Source organism: Lagenorhynchus albirostris, chromosome 7 (genome assembly GCF_949774975.1).
Source record: "Lagenorhynchus albirostris chromosome 7, mLagAlb1.1, whole genome shotgun sequence".
NCBI lineage: Eukaryota > Metazoa > Chordata > Mammalia > Artiodactyla > Delphinidae > Lagenorhynchus > Lagenorhynchus albirostris.
Genome location: NC_083101.1, coordinates 6,281,857 through 6,298,878, shown reverse-complemented (window position 1 = coordinate 6,298,878; position 17,022 = coordinate 6,281,857). Strand labels below are relative to the sequence as shown.

The 17,022-nt window shown below is 57.8% G+C and overlaps 1 protein-coding gene across 5 annotated transcripts in view; it reads left to right on the top strand.

The window, feature by feature from the left end:
* LOC132523277 (neuronal calcium sensor 1) overlaps window positions 1-17,022 on the top strand; it is a 162,658-nt gene that overhangs the window by 112,878 nt on the left and 32,758 nt on the right. For all 5 annotated transcript variants that reach the window (XM_060154069.1, XM_060154071.1, XM_060154070.1 and 2 more), the window contains one exon: window positions 12,707-12,731. In XM_060154069.1, the coding sequence (XP_060010052.1) occupies window positions 12,707-12,731 (25 nt within the window). The remainder of the gene's footprint in view (window positions 1-12,706; window positions 12,732-17,022) is intronic.

The window sequence follows — 17,022 nt, the reverse complement described above, 5'->3', positions numbered from 1 at the left end:
AGCTAGACGAGCTCAAAGCCTGTGCTGGCGGGGCTCCTGTCTCCCGGCACCCGTCGCCCTGCCACCCTCCGTGGCTCGGTAGCCTACACGGCCACGTTGGGTGATTATTGTTTCCAGGCTGCCTATGATGAGGCCTTTGCTGGGCCTGAGCAGGACGGGATCTTAATTAAAACCAACAGTGGCCGTCAAAATACAGGAGAGGAGGGCTTCCCTGGTGGCGCAGTGGTTGAGAGTCCGCCTGCTGATGCAGGGGACACGGGTTCGTGCCCCGGTCTGGGAAGATCCCACATGCTGTGGAGCGGCTGGGCCCGTGAGCCATGGCCGCTGAGCCTGCGCGTGCGGAGCCTGTGCTCCGCAACGGGAGAGACCACAACAGTGAGAGGCCCGCATACCGAAAAAAAAAAAAAAATACAGGAGAGGAGCCTGCTAGCTGCTCTCACCTTCATTCGTGTTTCCTCCTCTTTGGCTCTGTGGAGGTGGGTGAGTGGTCATGAGAAGCATTCTGGACGCGGCTTGGGGAAGGAGGCCCATTCTCTCACAGCTGGAGGCCCTGTGTACCCGTGTGGGCAAGTCTGGCCGAGGGCATCCCCGGGCCGCTCTGCCACCCCTCACTGCCTAATGTAGAAACTGTTTGTGGAACAGCTGTTTCCTGCCAGGTCCCGTGGGTGCCAGGACATGAGGCACATTGGATGGATGGATTTCTGGCCCTCGTGGCGTTCACAGCTTGGTGAGGAAACAAGACAGAGCGTTGCACAACGCTATGGGAGCCCACCGGTTCTGTGGTGCACCTGGGAGGGCTTCTTGGAAGAGGCAGCATTTCAGCAGAGACCCAAGGGTAGGGCTGCCAGACATAACTAAACAGTTATTCATTGTTTATGTGAAATTCGAATTTCACTGGACATCCTGTATTTTTATTTGCTAAATTTGGCAGCCCTACCTGAGGGAGAAGTAGGAGTTGGGAAGGCACAGAGAGGTTTTGGGGGCGGGGGAGGGCTTATGCGAGATGTTGAGAGCGTTTCAGACAGAAGGAACAGTGTGTTCTGGGTCTGGAGGCCTCGAGGTTGCAACTCTGAGGCCCTGGAAACCCGGAGCGGGGGCAGGAGTGTAGAGGGGATGCACGGTGAGCCAGAGGCCTAGCGGGGTAGCCCCTCGGAGGGGCCGGCTGACCAGCAGGGAGGGCCCCACCCGGAGGGCACACTGATGGAGCTAGTCTTGGGAAACAGGCAAGGACACAGGGCACACTAGGGGAGACAGGGCCCTCCTTGGGCGAAGGAGGCACCAGTGGGCGTTTTGGGTCAGGGTCAGGGTCCAGCCTCTGGGGGGCTCTGGCCAGGCTGATGGGTGTGCGGCACTCTAGTGGTTGTGACCTTAAGGACGGTGGCCGATATGGCTCATGTCTGAGCTGTGATGAAGACCAGCCCAGCGTGTCCCACCCGCTCCCAGGGCTGGGGATGAAGCAGGGAAGTGGGGGCTATGGCTGGGGGGACGGGGTGGATAGGAGGAGTGGCAACTGTCCATGGCTTCCTGTAGCCCCCTCCCCTCCCAGCTGCTCACGTTATGGGCCCTGGTCATCCTGCCTCGTCTTTGGGTGCTGTGACACCTTTGTTAATAATAGTAGCAATTGTTAGTATCTTGGAGCCCTTTGCTGTGCTCTGTCCCCGTAGCCAGAGGAAGCTCCACGTTGTGGCAGATGTGGCTTCTGGTGGTCCCCTGGCCTCACCATTCTCTGTATCGTCTCTGGGTTTTGGACATCGCGCCCCACCCCCCTTGCTGGAAAGCCCTTTCTCTTTGCCTGCTGAAGTCTGATCGTCCTTTCTGTGTCAGCCTAAGCGCCCTGTCCCCAGGGAGCACGCCCTGACCCCCCCCTGCTTGGGTCGGGTTCCAGCTTTACACTTTCCCTTCTTATCACGGCAGATAATTAGACAGCTGTGTGGTCGTGTGCTGTAGGTCCGCATCTACGGTTCCATCAGGGCCTCGGAGGACAGGGGTCGGGGTCTGGGTCACTGCTGTGTCCCCTGGCCCATTTGAGTGCTCAGAAATTAATTGTTGGATGAATGAAGGGGTGAAAAATCCCATTTGTTCCTTCTAACCACCCTGCAAGGAAGGTATTTGTCACCACCACCATCCCCATTTTACAGGTGATGAAACTGAGGCTCAAAGAGGTGAACTCAGTGTCTCCAGGTCACACAGGGGCTAAAGAATGACTCAATTCAGAAAAAGACCTTTCCTGTTGACCAGGTGCCTCAGGGCCTCCCACAGCCTCTGACCTTGGCAGGTGCTTGGAAAATGTTCATGAAATTGGGCCGAACCGAACCCCTGAGCACTCGTCTCGGCTCGGCTCTGAAATGTTTGAGAGGTTCTCCACCAGGAGTCCTGAGAAAATCCCACATGCCGACCATTTCCCACGGTCTCAAAGGAAGCAGAAGGTGTGGTTCACTTCCTTCAGGACTTACCGCTCTTCTGGAAGATTCAGAGTCTGGCAGTAGAGATGGCTTGAACCAGGGAGTAGTTGGAGTCTTACCTTGGGGGGTGTATGTGTGTGTGTGTGTGAGAGAGAGAGAGAGAGAGAGAGAGAGAGAGAGAGCCCATGTGTAGCCACCAGGGCAAGTCCATTAATTAGCCAGGAATAACTGAGTTTTAGAAAACTAAAGTAGGCATGTCTACTTTCCAACTTACCCACCTAAATCAAGCATAACACGTGCATTCTACAAGAACGAGTACACACTGAGTGCCTACTGTGTACCAGACGCTGTCCTGTGGCTGTGATGTAGGCAGACCCAGATCCTGCCCACGGAGCCCCCAATGATTGGGGAAGGACAGAATTGGAAAATATGGGCCATCACAAAGATGAGAACAAAACCACTCCTTGTACTGTCTCTCTGACATCACTGTCGTTAACATTTTCACCTGTTCCTTCTAGTCTTTTCTCTGTGTACACAGTTATGGTAGGCTTTATCATCCTCAGTTTCCTGACGAGGTTCAGAGAGGTTAACTGATTTGTCCAAGGTCACACAGCCAGGACATGGGAGAGCTGGAATTTGAACCCCCACTTAGTCAAAGCAAGTTGTTAATAGATCAGCAAATATTGAGGACCTTTGCTTCAGAGCCCCGGTGGCCCTTTGTTGGGGATTCAGAGAAACCAAAGATTCAGTGGGACCAGACAGCGAAGTTCAGGAAGCAGTCAGGACGTTAAAGAAGGTTATTCTCAGAATGTTTTTGTGTGACGTTTTAAACACTGCACTTCTGCACAAGCTCTGAAGTCACCCAGACCCTGGTTCTGGTCCCAGCTCCACTGCAGACTGACTTTGGTCCTTGGGCAAGTGGCTTCAGCTCTGAGGGCCTCAGTTTCCTGATCTGTATAATGGGATAATCAAAACCATGCCGAACCACAGCATGGTTCGGGCACTGAATGAGATTCAGGCCTGTGGAGTGCCTAGTCTGGGACACAGACAGTCGTGCCTAGTGAATGGCAGCTCTTTCGTCTTGCTGTTCCTGGAAACAAGACGAATGACATCTTCCTGCAGTTTTACTGGAGAACATTTTGGCAAAAGTTATTTAACTTACATAGAAATGAAAATCAATGCACTTTGTAACTTTAAAGTAAAACAAACATCTATAAATGATGGAACAGAATGCAAAATCTGCAGAAATATTTGAGCTAAAACACAAGATTTGAACTACACCTTGTTTCGGTGGTTGCCTAGGCTCTGCCTCTCATTCCCAGGGGCAGGGGCACTGGCCTTCTCCCTTCAGGGGGTCTGGGGAGGGCACCTTTGGGGAGCCCTTGGACTCTTCTACCACATGGCCCTGCTCCAGGGACCAAGCAATTTCACCTACCTGTGAACTTGTCAGAGTGAACATTCTTTTTTTTTTTTTTTTTTTTTGCGGTATGCGGGCCTCTCACTGCTGTGACCTCTCCCGTTGTGGAGCATAGGCTCACGCGCAGGCTCAGCGGGCATGGCTCACGGGCCCAGCCGCTCCGCGGCATGTGGGATCCTCCCAGGCCGGGGCACGAACCCGTGTCCCCTGCATCGGCAGGCGGACTCTCAACCACTGCGCCACCAGGGAAGCCCCTTTTTTTTTTTTTTTTAAATTTATTTTTGGCCGCGTTGGGTCTTCATTGCTGCGCGGGCTTTCTCTAGTTGCGGCGAGCGGGGGCTATTCTTCATTGTGGTGCACGGGCTTCTCATTGCAGTGGCTTCTCTTGTTGCGGAGCACGGGCTCTAGGCACATGGGCTTCGGTAGTTGCCGCACGCGGACTCAGTAGTTGGGGCTCCTGGGCTCTGGAGCGCAGGCTCAGTAGTTGTGACACACGGGCTTAGTTGTTCCGTGGCATGTGGGATCTTCCCAGACCAGGGCTTGAAAATGTGTCCCCTGCATTGGCAGGTGGGTTCTTAACCACTGTGCCACCGGGGAAGCCCCAAAGTGAACATTCTTACCCCATTTGTCAGATGAGAAAACTGAGGCTTGGAGTGGGAAATGAATCACAAAGATTCAAGCTCTGTTTGGTAAATCTGAAAGCGAGAAGCGTCACAGCATCCAGGAGAAAGATGGAGCCCAGGGGCCTGGCTCTCCAGTGGAGGTACCGCCAAGGGGCACTTGGCTGGGCAGGAGCCGCTGCTGCCCAAGTCTCATGCACCCCAGTGCCTGTCCCGCAGCAGGTGCTCGGCGAGGGCTTGCCATGGCTTAGGGGTGCTTGGTGTGCGGCCCCCTTCTTGGGGATGACCATCGCCGGGCTAAAGCCTTCTTGAGTTTGGGCTCCAGAGTCAGATGGACCTGAGCTCCCACCTCCACTCCTCTGCCACTGACCCTGTGACCTGGGACGAGTGCCTTTGCCTCTCGGTGAAGCCTCAGTTTCTTCATCAGTGAAGTGGGCTGTTGGGGACCCCCTACCTCTCAGCAGAAGGGCTGATGCAGCCCAGAAGCTCAGCCAATGGAGTCGTCTGGGGCTCAGGGAGGATCCTGAGGGGCCGAGCGGGATACAGGAGATTCGAGCTGGGAATTGAGTGGCTCTGAGCAGCTTCTCACACCCGTGTTCCCTTGAGGGCTTGGCTCCTTTCTGTGTCCTGGAAAGTTTCCTAACTTAGCACGGGTCCCACAGCCTGATGCCACCAGCCACTTGTCCCGCTGCTGCCCCAGTGGCGGTGAGACCCCTGCCATTTAATTCTAATGCCGTAACTGTCATCATGATAGCCCATGTCTCCATGTGGAGCACTTGTCACATGCTGACAACGCTTTCAACCTCCTCTTGTTGGCTCTGACGGCAGCCCTGTGACGGAGGAGGAAACCATGGCTCAGAGAGGGGAGTGCATTGACCGGGGTCACACAGCAACCACGTGGTGGGTGGACCCTTCTCTGCAAAGGCCAACGGCGGGAGAGAGCCCAGGTTCTTTGGGCCACGGTCAGGTCCACCAGGCCTGAGCTCAGGGTGGCGAAGAGCAGGCCCCAGGAGCAGGGGGCTCAGCTGGCCCAGTCCCAGCCCGAACCCACCCTCTGTGGTCAGGGATCCACCATCCACTCCAGGTTCCTGAATTCAGGCCTTACGGGCCTGAAGTTCCCCCCAGACCCCCAGGGGGCTCTTCTGCAGATGAAATAGCCCCAGAACTGCTCAGCCATCCTCCTGCCACCCCAGCGCCCTGGCCCCTCTTAGTGCGGGGGCTGGGGGCACCGGGAGGGTGTAAGGAGCGAGGCCCGGGAGGCGGTCAGAGCCTGGTCAGCTGGGTGATCGTGGACACGGTTCCCTCTGTACCCCGGGACACTGGGCGCTTTGCGAGGGTCTCCGGAATCTTGTGTATGAAGGGCTGGGTGCAGGGCTGGCAGCTGTAGTGGTGGCTCACAGGTCCGGTCCTTACCTACCCGTGGATGGCAGTCTGGTGTCCTGGGTCCTGGCAGGCGAGCTTGCACAGAAGGGTGCAGGGTGAGCGAGGCAGGCGGGGCCCCTACCAGCTGGTGCTCAGCCAATGAGGGTGGAAATAGTGAGCCAGGGAGGCTGGGCCACTGCCACCCCAAGGGGAGGGCTGTAGGGTTTGGGGCTCTGGGCACCTCGCTTCTTCCGGGTCAGGGCGAGGGGCTCCCGCAGCGCCCAGCGCAGCCCAGACTGCCCGGGATTCTGGGCAGGAGGCCAGGCCTCCTTTCTGATGCAACTCAGGCCGGTCCTGGGGCCCAGCTCCCCTGCAGCTGGGCATTTATGGAGAGCGGGCACGGGGCGGGGTGGAGGGCGCTGGGTCCGCTCTCTTCCCTCCCCGGCAGAGGTGCGGGGTGCTCATCACAGCGACAAGTGACCGTGGCACTCGGGCTCCCGTGCGTGTTACCACGTTACGCCTGGTCTGCGGCAGCTCTGCTGGAGGACTCCGCTTTACATATGAGCCTGCCAGCCCCCCGCCCAAGGTCACCCGTCGCGTTAGTGCATCTGGGACCCAGCCCAGGTTATCTGGCCCGGGGGGGGGCCCACCCTCCAGTCTCCATACGGCCCCTCGTGGTGTCCGTGGGCTGCTCCCTGGGCTCGGGGCCTGTGGGTCTCCATCGTCACTGACTTGCTGCCCGCAGGTCACTTCGTGGGAGCCTGGAGGTCTCAGGAGCCTCCAGAGAGGGGAAGCAGCGTGGCCACGGCAGGCAGCCCGAAGTCCCCCTGCCCCTCCCGGGGCACCAGTGCATTTCCACAGGCTGCTGGAAGCTGCTCCGGCAGTGCTGGCTGACCTCAGGGGCTGTGGGGGTGGGGAGTGACTTGGGGCTGGGGAGCTTGGCTCCCGGGGGATTAGAGAGGGCAGCTTTCCTCTCCCGCAGCCCTCCGTGTGGCAGGCCCCTGCGGGTGGGAAACCCCATGGGCATTCAGTGCTCTTTTCTGCCCTCCCCGGCACAGCCGGGTAGCGTTGCCGAGAGCGGCGGGAGGAGTCCTCTCCCCCTTCGGGGACAGGGCCGCTGAGGCCCAGACCGGGGAAGTGACAGGTCACGCAGGAGGGGGGCGGCAGACCCCTGGAATCCACGCCCCACAAGACCACCATGCTCTGCCCTCTTGGCTACAGACAGCTGCCCCTCCTTGGGGATGCTGGGGTCACTGCCCCTGGAGTGGGGGAGTCAGGCTGCTGTGGGGCAGGGGGCCGCATCCTGGCCAGCATGTTCTCTGTCTTCTCTGGAGAAGCTCTGCTGCGGGGGGGGGACATGACCAAATTAGGGATGCTGGCGGCCGCTGGGTGGGGGCCAGATGGGAGGGAGGAATGGAGGTGGGAGGCTGAGAAGAGGCCGGCACGGCCCTGGGCTGGGGTGGGGACTCCGGGCCGGCCCTGGACAGTGTTCTCGTGCTCTCCAGGGAGCCAGGATGGGTGGGACTGCCAGTAGGGCACAGAATGGGGATCCAGGAGGGGAGTTCTGGGATGGGGGCCCCTTTTTTGGAGAATGAGGGGTCCCTGGGCTGTCAAGAGGAGGCAGAAGCCTGGGGGGAGGGGTGCAGGGTGCACATGCCGCCGCCCAGAGAGCACGTGAGGAGGCCACTGAGGCAGGGGCTTGGAGAACCCCAATATTTGAAGGCTGAGCAAAGACGGAGAGGCCTAGGGCCTGGGGAGGAGCTGTCTGAGGGGGGCTGCACTTCTGGAAGGTGTACAGTCAGTGGTGTCAGGACTGATGGGAGGGTGGGATTCAGTGACAAGGGGATGCTGGCGGCCAGGTCCCAACAGCCCCCAGTTCTCTTTTTGTGTGAATCAAACCGGAGGCCCCTTTGCTAACAGTTTTCCTGCAGTGGGGGTGGCGGAGGCATGGCTCACACGCAGCCTTTGCCCCTGGAGATGGAAAGGGCCCGCAGGACAGCGGCTGGGGAGGGGGGCAAGGGCTCGCACGCAGGGTGCCCTCCACCCCTCCTGCTGCCGCCAGCGCCTCTGTGGGCCGCAGCCCCTGCTTTCTGTGCCCACCGTGTTTGAGCTGAGCTTCAATCAGGAGAGAGGTATTTTGCTTTAGGGAAATCAAAATCAGACTCAACATTTATCCTGGGCTCCAGGGACCGGCTCTCGTGTTCGCTCCTGGCAGACAAGAGCTGCGGGGAAAGGAGGGCGGCCCGGGAATGCGGCTCTGTGGGTGGAGGGGAGCAGGGGGCCCTGGGGGCACCCCTGCCACAGCAGGGGGAGGTGAAGGCTGGGCCGGGGGCAGGGGCTGGGTCCCTCTCTCCACGCCGAGCCCCCAGAAGGCTCCCTCCCGCTCTGCTGCCCCCAGCTCTCTGGGGAAGTCAGCAGGAGGGGAGTAGAGCTCAGCCCCCTGCTAAGCTGGGAATTTTCTATCCACCTCTCAAGAAACCCTCCCGGTGACTCTGCCAGGTTGGAGCTTGTACCCCATCCTTCAGATGAGGACTCTGAGGTTCAGAGAGGTTAAGTAACTTGTTTGGAGCAACCCAGTCTACAAGTGATCAAGACAGGTCTTAAGTACTGGTTTCCTAATGAGCCTGGGCACCCCAGGCCTGGAGGCGGGGGCGAGCTGGAGAGAGGCAGCTTGTTTTTAAAATTGGCCGAAGCCAGTTGTAATTGTGAAGGTAAACATGTTGTGAGAAACATGTTTCAGGATGTGTTCCCAATCCAGCCAAGTAGCTTGGTGTTGGTGTGGGAATCAACAGGACACTGGGCTGGGCTCTGAGGGTGATGCTAGGAGAAGCGCCTTGACCTCCTGGGGGCTTAGCGTCCAGCTGGGAAGGTGAGGGGGAAACAAGGGCTTCTACTGAGCGCTCGCTGGGCGCCAGACATCACACCAAGCACTTCAAGTCCATCCTCCTCATCTAAGAGACAGTCTGTCTGTCCCATTTTACAGATGAACAAACCGAGGCTCAGAGGTGTGGGGTCATTCACCCGAGACCACACAACCAGAGCCCTCCCTGTGGCCCACCCCACTTTACCGGTGTCCTGTTACCCCCTTTCCCCGGCTTGGCCCCGGCAGGCAGTGCCCTGTCTGATCCTCTGTTGTACACGTGATGAGAAGACAGACTGCATGTAAAACAGTGAGTCCCACATATGAGGGGAGTTCCCAAACGGGGCTTGGGAGGGCTTCCTAGACAAGGGCCATCCCAGCTGGGACTTGAAATGTGTGTAGGGGTTACAGGTAGCAGAGGTGAGGGCGTGTGTTCTGGGCGGAAGGAACAGAGGTACGAAGGCCTGGAGGTGGGACCAGTGAGAGGAGCTTGAGGGGGTCACAGGGTTGGGGGAAGGCAGGAGAGCAGGGGCCAGTAGCACTGAAAGTGACCTTCATTCGTGCTGAGCCTGGACCCACCGAGCGCCTGGTGGCTGCTTGTTAATTGCACACTCGCATGTCGGCTCTGGGGGGCGGGGCGATGGGACCAAGCCGGGAACCTGAGCCTGTCGCTCTAGTATCTGGGTGGAGGGCGGAAGCAGAGGGACCCCAGAACGGTCCCTCAGTCCACTCCTCCCTCCTAGTGCCTGTGGTGGTCGGAGCTGCTAGGGGTGTGCTCCTGGGCAGGACGCTTGGCCCTTCCGGTGCTGTGAGGGGGGCACACGGGTGGTGGGCTGATGAGGACAAACATTTCCCCCCAGCTTTTTATTTTGAAAGATCAAGAGCAACACAAGTGCTGTGAGCACCTGTGTGTCCACGTCTAGATTCACCAGCTGTCAGCATTTTGCCACATTTGCTTCCTGTCTCTTTCTAAATATGTGTGTGTGTATTTCTGAACCTTTCCCAAGAGGCTGCAGGCATCCTGGTCGTCACCCCTAAATGCTTCAGGGCACATCCCAAGGAAAAGAACATTCTCCCACATAACCTCCCTACCGTTGCTGCTCCTAAATAAACCAACAGTGAGTCCGTCAGGGCATCCAGCTGCCCGCCTGTAGGCAGCTTCCCCCAGCAGCCCCGTCGTAGCTGGTCTTTAACTCCAGATCCAGGACCCAAGCCAGCCATTGCGAGTTGCATTTGATGGCCTTGTCTCTTCAGGGTTTTTTTCTGGAACAATCCCCTGCCTTTTATACCTTTCGCACCCTGACTTATAAAAGTATCCTGACCACTTGTCTTATGGAATGCCCCCCATTCTGCATTTGCCTGGTTATATCCTCATGATTAGGAGGATACGGGGGGCTGGGGTTTGGATGCAGGCCTGCCTGACCTTTGGGGAGGGGCTGGGGGCAGGTGACCAGCCCCCCTGAGACCTGCCTGCTGCCTGCCCCCCCTCCAAGACCCTCCCAGATCCTCCAGGGCTCCAGGCAGTCAAGCAGTGGCAGCGGCCAGGCCTGGGACGGTGCCAGGGGATACCTGTTTCCTAAAGGTTAATTCGCTTAAAGCACGAGGCAGGGCCTGTCTGCCCCTCCCCAGCTCACAGCTTGGCTGCCTGCTGACCACACAGTGTTCTGTGATGGGACCATTCTAATGGGGCAGGGGCTGGTGAGGGGCCCAGGGGAGCCTGGAGGCTGAGAGGCCCTGGGGGGAGGCTGCTGGGGGACGGGGCGGGGGGGTGTGGTCAGGAGAGGGTTGGGGCTTCTGAGCTGGGGGATTCCAGGGCAGCCAGCTCTCACCCTGGGAGGCCTCCCCTAGAGTCAGCAGTGGACCGGCCGCCTGAGCCCTTGCTGCCCGGCTCCTGCCGTTTACATCACATGACGCCAAGGTCATACAAGGTCATGCAGCTCATTGGCTCACTCAAGGTGGGCGGGGGGGGCATCCACTGGGACATCCATCCTGGGTTCTGCAGGCACCGTCCTGGCCCCCGGCCCCACCCAGTCGCCTTGGGTGACTTCGGGCAAGTAAGCAGCCCTGCCTGAGCCTCAGTCTCCTCATTGGGAAAATGGGGTCCCACCTACCTGGGGGAGCCTTATGCCCGTGAAGAGCACCAAGCACTTTCATCTTCACAGCAAGCCCATTTGACAGGTGAGGAAACTGAGGCTCAGAGAAGGGAAGTACTTAGCCCAAGGACACACAGCTAGGAAGCTGTGGTGCTAGGCTTAAACTCAGGCCGTCCAGTCTGGCTCCAGAGCATAAGCCCCTAAGCTCCCAGCTGTGCTATGGTGGGACGCCTGTGTTTCCAGCTTGGGTTGTTAAGCGTCAGCCCCTGAGCCCCTGCTGCCCTTCACTGCCAGGTGTGGGTGGCGGGTGTAGGGCAGCCCACCCTGAGTTAGACCACGGACACTTCCCTCTCCGCCCCCCTGCTGGCCTCCCTTCCCACCCCCTACCCTCTGCCGAAACTCTCTTGGAAAATTGCATTTTTTTACACCGGGTCTGGCTGTTCCCAGTAACCTACACTCTCACTGTTGCCTCGCTCTTTGTGTCCGCATCCTGCTGATGGACGGGGCTCTTCCTTAGCCTCTGATGGGGCTCGTGGGAGGACAGCGCCGACGAGAAGGGGACTGGTAGGAGCTTGCGGAGGGCCGAGCCACAGACCTGAGCTCAGACCCTCGCACTACCACTTCACGTCCTGCCCGCTTTGTAACCCGGTTTCCCCACTTGCAGCCAGGGCAGAGTCACAGCTTCCGTGCGAGCACTGTCCGGGCAGCTGAGTCGAAGCACAGAGGCTCGCCCTGGTACAGATCGAGGCTCGCAGCGGGTGCTCAGGACCTGGCAGCCGTTACGAGCTGGCTTTGAACAGTTTTTGAAAAGTGGCCTCAAGCGTGATCAGGCACAAATGGTGAGGTGGACCCCCTTGGGCCTCCCTCCTCACTTATCTGGGAAGGGATGCCAGTTCCTTTATTCACCTGACCTGCATCCAACACCCACCTTCCTGTCCATTCGTTCTTTCATTCATTCACTCATTCTACAGGCCTGTATTGAGCACCTCCGAGTGCCAGGCCCTGTGCTGGGGATTCAGGAGTTTTCACACCCGTTCTGGTTGAATTCCCAGGACAGCTCGTGTGGCAGGTCCTATAACTATCATTCCCACTTTACAAACGAGGAAACTGAGGCATGGGGAGCTGGAGGTGCTCTCCCAGTCACTCCCCGCCCCCTCTGCCCCGAGAATGAGTGAGGCCCTAGAGGTGGTTAGATATTCTTGTTCAGTGATTTGAGCGAAATGACTGGTTTTGTTCCAACCTGAACCGATTCAGTCCTTTTCATAAAACAACATTTTGTCGTTTGTTTCCTGATTCAATAAAGAATGACTGGGCTTGGCTGGAGGTTCAGTTACTTTATACGGCTCATTCTAGCTTTCGGTGCACCGTTCTGTTCTCGTCTTGCCTATAAAAAGAACCCGGGACTGATGGCTCTGAGGGGCAGGAGGGATGGGTGGAGGAGGGGAAGGTGCTGGGTGCTGCCAGGGCCGAGGAGGGCGCTCAGCCTTTCTGCCCTGGCCCCCCATGTGCAGGCAGGGCAGCTGAGAGCCTGGGGAAGCCAGTGACTTCTGTGACCGTCCTGTCCCCAGGGATGCGAGACGGGGAAGAATTATGTCCAGTGTTGGCCTGGGCACAATAATCCTGCCTGCCCAGCCCAGGACTGCAGGGAAAGGCCAGCCTCTGCCCGTAAGAGACTGATCTCGGCCGTCCTCCAGGCAGTGCGGTGGGCATCTGGAGGGGATGGGCCAGTGTTGTCCACTGGGGGGTTAGACACAGAGCTCCTGACTGGGACGATTCACCGGGCGGGGTGGGAGTTGCAGATGCCTTCTTGTTCAGAGCTGGCTGGTGTCCAGACTTGGGCAGACTGGCTGTGGGCCGGGGTGGGGAGGGCAGGAAGGAGGCTCCCCTGTGTCTGTCTGTCCCCTAGGACACCTTCCTGAGCTAAAAGGCCACTTTTCTGTTTTCTTTTGCAGTTACCGAGAAGGAGGTCCAGCAGTGGTGAGTAGCTGCTTTTTCCCAAACTGTTGGGTGGGAGAGGGTGTGTTGGCTTTGTGCTGATGAGACGGCAGTCCAGCTGCCCAGGACAGCGGCACGTGGAGGACCCTCTGAGAGCGGCTTACCTACAAACCAGTCCAGGCAGCCTTTGTTCAGATTCCTTTGTTCACAGGAGACTGACATAGATCCAGTTGAACTGGGATGGGGGTGGGGTGGTGGTGACTCCTTGCCTTGTGTGGCATCTCTAAGGACCACCAGTGTTAATTTCAGACTCTGCTCATCCAAGGGAGGGTTTTGGACCAGAAACAAGTCAGGAGACTGAATCCCAGGCCCAGCTTTGTCCCTAAATCGTCCCGTGGCCTTGAGAAGTCTCTCTCTAGAGTTCAGCCACCCTGTCTATAAAGTGATTGATCAGAGTGGATCAAGGATGGCAGATAGGTTTCTTTTTGGATGCCAGCTCTAATCAATCCATAGTAGCTACCTGGAGTGCTGTGTTAAGAAGGATTCTGAGTCTGTATATCATGGAGCAAACCGAAAGTATAGCACCATTAATGCTTGGAAGGTCTGGAATGGATTAGTTATGCCTGCCCTGGGGCAGAGAGGGGAGAGTGGTATACTGTCTGTCATTGTGGAATGTGGAGCAGACAGGGGAGACTCACACATGGTAAGGTGAACCTGAGTTGGGAGTAGGTGAGCGAGGAGGCGAGCTTGGAGACCTCCCAGAAAGTTTGGTGGCTTAGAAATGGACTCTGCTCCTACCTCTTCCTATCCAAGTGACCTCAAGTGATCCAACCCCCCTCAGCCTCCGTTTCCCCACATGTGTGACGGGAATGATGAGGCATCAGGGCGACATTCCCTGTAAAGGTCCCAAGAGATGACAGCCTTGGCAGTGGTCTTCCGTCGACTGTTCAGATGGGGAGCGGAGGCCTACAGATGTGCCCTCCATCACGGTAGGCCGCAGCAAGGCCCAGGCCACGAGACGCCTGGTGGAGCCCTGCTGGGGGCAGGGCCAGGCTCCCCAGGGGCCACTGCTTACACCTCCCTGTCCTTGAGTCCAGGTGGCAGAGGGAAAGAGTTGTGGCTGCCTTGCTTGGCTCTGCTGACCCCTTGCTGGAGACCCCGGCTAGGTGGGCAGCACCTGGGTGGCGAGCTGGCTGTGCCCCACGGGGGAGTGGATGCAAAGGGAGCAGCAGCCACTCCCTTCCTCCTCCCCCGCATCCTGGGACCCAACAGGTGGGCCTGACCTGCCTCTGACCTCATTTTCCACTTCCGCACTTCCCCAGGTGAGCGTTCCAGAAATACTGCTGCTTCTAGGTTTTTTTTTTTTTTTTTGGCTGCGTTGGGTCGTCGTTGCTGTGCGCAGGCTTTCTCTAGTTGCGGCGAGTGGGGGCTACTCTTCGTTGCCGTGCACGGGCTTCTCATTGTGGAGCACAGGCGCTAGGCGCGCGGGTTTCAGTCGTTGCAGCATGCAGGCTCAGTCGTTGTGGCTCACGGGCTCTAGAGCGCAGGCTCAGTAGTTGTGGCATACGGGCTTGGTTGTTCCGTGGCATGTGGGATCTTCCTGGACCAGGGATCAGACCCGTGTCCCCTGTGTTGGCAGGCAGATTCTTAACCACTGTGCCACCAAGGAAGTCCCTGTTTCTAGGTCTTTATCTGTGAGGCTCTCCCTCCTGGATTGCCGTACCCGGCCTTCCCGAGCCTTTGTCACTCACTTTTCCCACCCTTCCTTTCGGGGCCATCTGAACTCCACTCTCCCAAGGCTTACCTAAGTCACCTCCTCCAGTAAGCCTTCCTGGATTCCCCATCTGTACATAATCCCCCTCCTTCCCACATGGCAGCCAGAGGGGTCTTTGTTGAGCGAATATTCAACGATGCCAGGCTTCTGCTTAAACTCTCCCTGGACTCAGGTGAAGTCTGCACCTCTGGCATGGTCACGTGGTTACGAGGCCCGGCTCAGGCCAGCCTTGCTGTGCCGACCCCTCCAGTCTCACTGCCGTTTCCTCCTCTCCTCTGCCCTCTGCCCTCTGGCCTGCCCAAATTGCTATCCGTTCCCGAATTCACCTTACTTTCTGGGGCTTCCTGACCTTTGCCTGGGCTGTTCCGCCTTCTGGGAACACCCCTCCTCGTCTTTGCTTGGCCACCACCTCCTCACCCTCAGGCCTCCTTCCCTGAAACCTCCTGAGCCACCAGCTTGAGTCAGGGGCCTCCTCTGACCTCCCACAGCCCAGTGTCACAGCTGGGGACACACCAGGCACAAACAGGACACACCTGGGACAAACAGCAGGTACAGGTCTGCGTCCCCCTCCGCCTCCCCTCCTGGCCTCGAGGCCGGCTCTGCCCTGTTCACTGCTGTGTCCCCAGGGCCCGGCCACAGCAGGTGCTCAGCACCCATCCGTCGCCCCGAGGTGCTTCACGTACACGTTGTCATCGACTCCTGGGCGCTGTCCCGGGGGCCGACATGGTTTAGCATCTCCACGGTGATGGGAGAACTAAGCTGAGGCTCAGAGGTCAGAGCAGGGACGAGGACGAGGTCTGTCCTTGCGACGTGGCAGATGCCTCCCCAGTGCTGCTGTGTGCTGGGTGCGCTCTCAGATGTGGCCTTGTTCATTTTGTCCTCGTAGTCACCCAGAGTGGGGTCCCACCATGGCTAGACGAGGCTCCTGAGCCCCGGGAGGTGCAGGGCACACCTGAGCCCTGGCATCCTCCCCCGCTCCCCTGGGTCATCCCCAGGAGAGACAGGAGGCAAAGTGGCCAGAAGGGATCCGGAACCAGGGCTTGAGCTGAGCAACCTTGGACAAGTTACTGGACTGCTCGGTGCCTCAGTTTCCCCATCTGGAAAGTGAGGGTAATAATCGTCAAGCTTTATAGGAATACTGTGAAGAATAAATGAGCTAATTCATACACAGCGTCTGGAACAGAGCCGAGTCATAAGTTCTCTGTTTCGTTAATAATGCTAACACTACTAATAACACTGATCAGGATAACCATGGAGGGATCCTGAGGTTGAGGGTCCTCTCCTCATTATGTCAGTGGGGAAACTGAATCCCAGACAGGTGGAGGGATTTTTGTTCCTTCATCAAGCTGACATCTGAGCCATGACCTGGACAACAGGACTCAACCACAGAACAGCGTTCCAGGCACAGGGAACGGCAAGGACAGAGGCTCAGCAGTGGGAAGGGGCTTGGTGTGTTTGAAGAACAGCAGGGAGGCCAAGGAGGCCGGCCTGGAGGGGACAGTTGAGGCTTCTACAACAAAACCAGAGCCCTTGTGATGCCCAGTCCTTGCTGTAGGGGAGCTCTCTCTAAAGAGCTTATAAAGAAAAATAGAGATCTTTTCTTTGCCACAAAGTTCCGTGGACCTCAAGTAAATGCCCTTTGATTCATTTTGGTGGTGCCTTTCTCTAACCCTCCTGGGTCAGCCCACCACCCACCTCACTGTTGTATCCTAGAATGGTTATACCCCACAGGGTGAAGGTAGACTAGGGATGGTTAAACAGCGACACTCATACCACCACTCTCCCCACCTGTGTCCTCAGCAGACATCAGTAATGGATCACAGATTATGGCACTCTGGATCAGTCTCCTCCAGTGCTGTGGGCAGACCGTGTAATTATTCTTAGCACACGAAAGGAACCAATTTGTAATCCCATGATGGGCCTACACCTCCCTGGTTCACTGGGACCATAACACAAGACTGCTGGGTTAGAGGCCAGATCCAATCAGCCCGCTATCCCCTCTGTCCTTTGCACAGGAAACAAATGGGACAAGCACCTGCATCCCAAGTGCCTGGGTCCATTTCAGAGGACCCTTTCTCACCACGGCCTCCAGCCGTGCCCTTTCATGTCCTAAATGGCTCTCTGGCACCTGATAGCTGGGGAATGCCTGCCCTTCCTTGGGAAAACTGAGGTTCCTGAGCCCAGACTACCAGGGCAGCAAACAATTTAGCACCAAACCATCTGGGGTGGGATTGGGAAATGGGAGGGAGGGGCACGCGGAGAGCAGCGGGGTCGCAATGGACAGAGTTTTCCTATCCCACCTGTGACATGTGTGGGTGGATTCAGCCAGGGCGGCTTCAGTTTCCTCCTGTGTTTCTCTCTCTCTCTTGCTTAAAGCCCTTCGTGGCTTCTTACTGCACTTAGAATAAAGACCCAGCCTTTATTGCCTGGTCCTCGGGGCTCCCCAAGGTCTCTGGCCTCACCCTCTCCCAGGCTTACCAGGCACCAGCCACACTTACTGTCCCTCAGCCATGCCACGCTCCTTCCTACCTTAGGGCCTCCATCCTTGCTGTTCCCTCT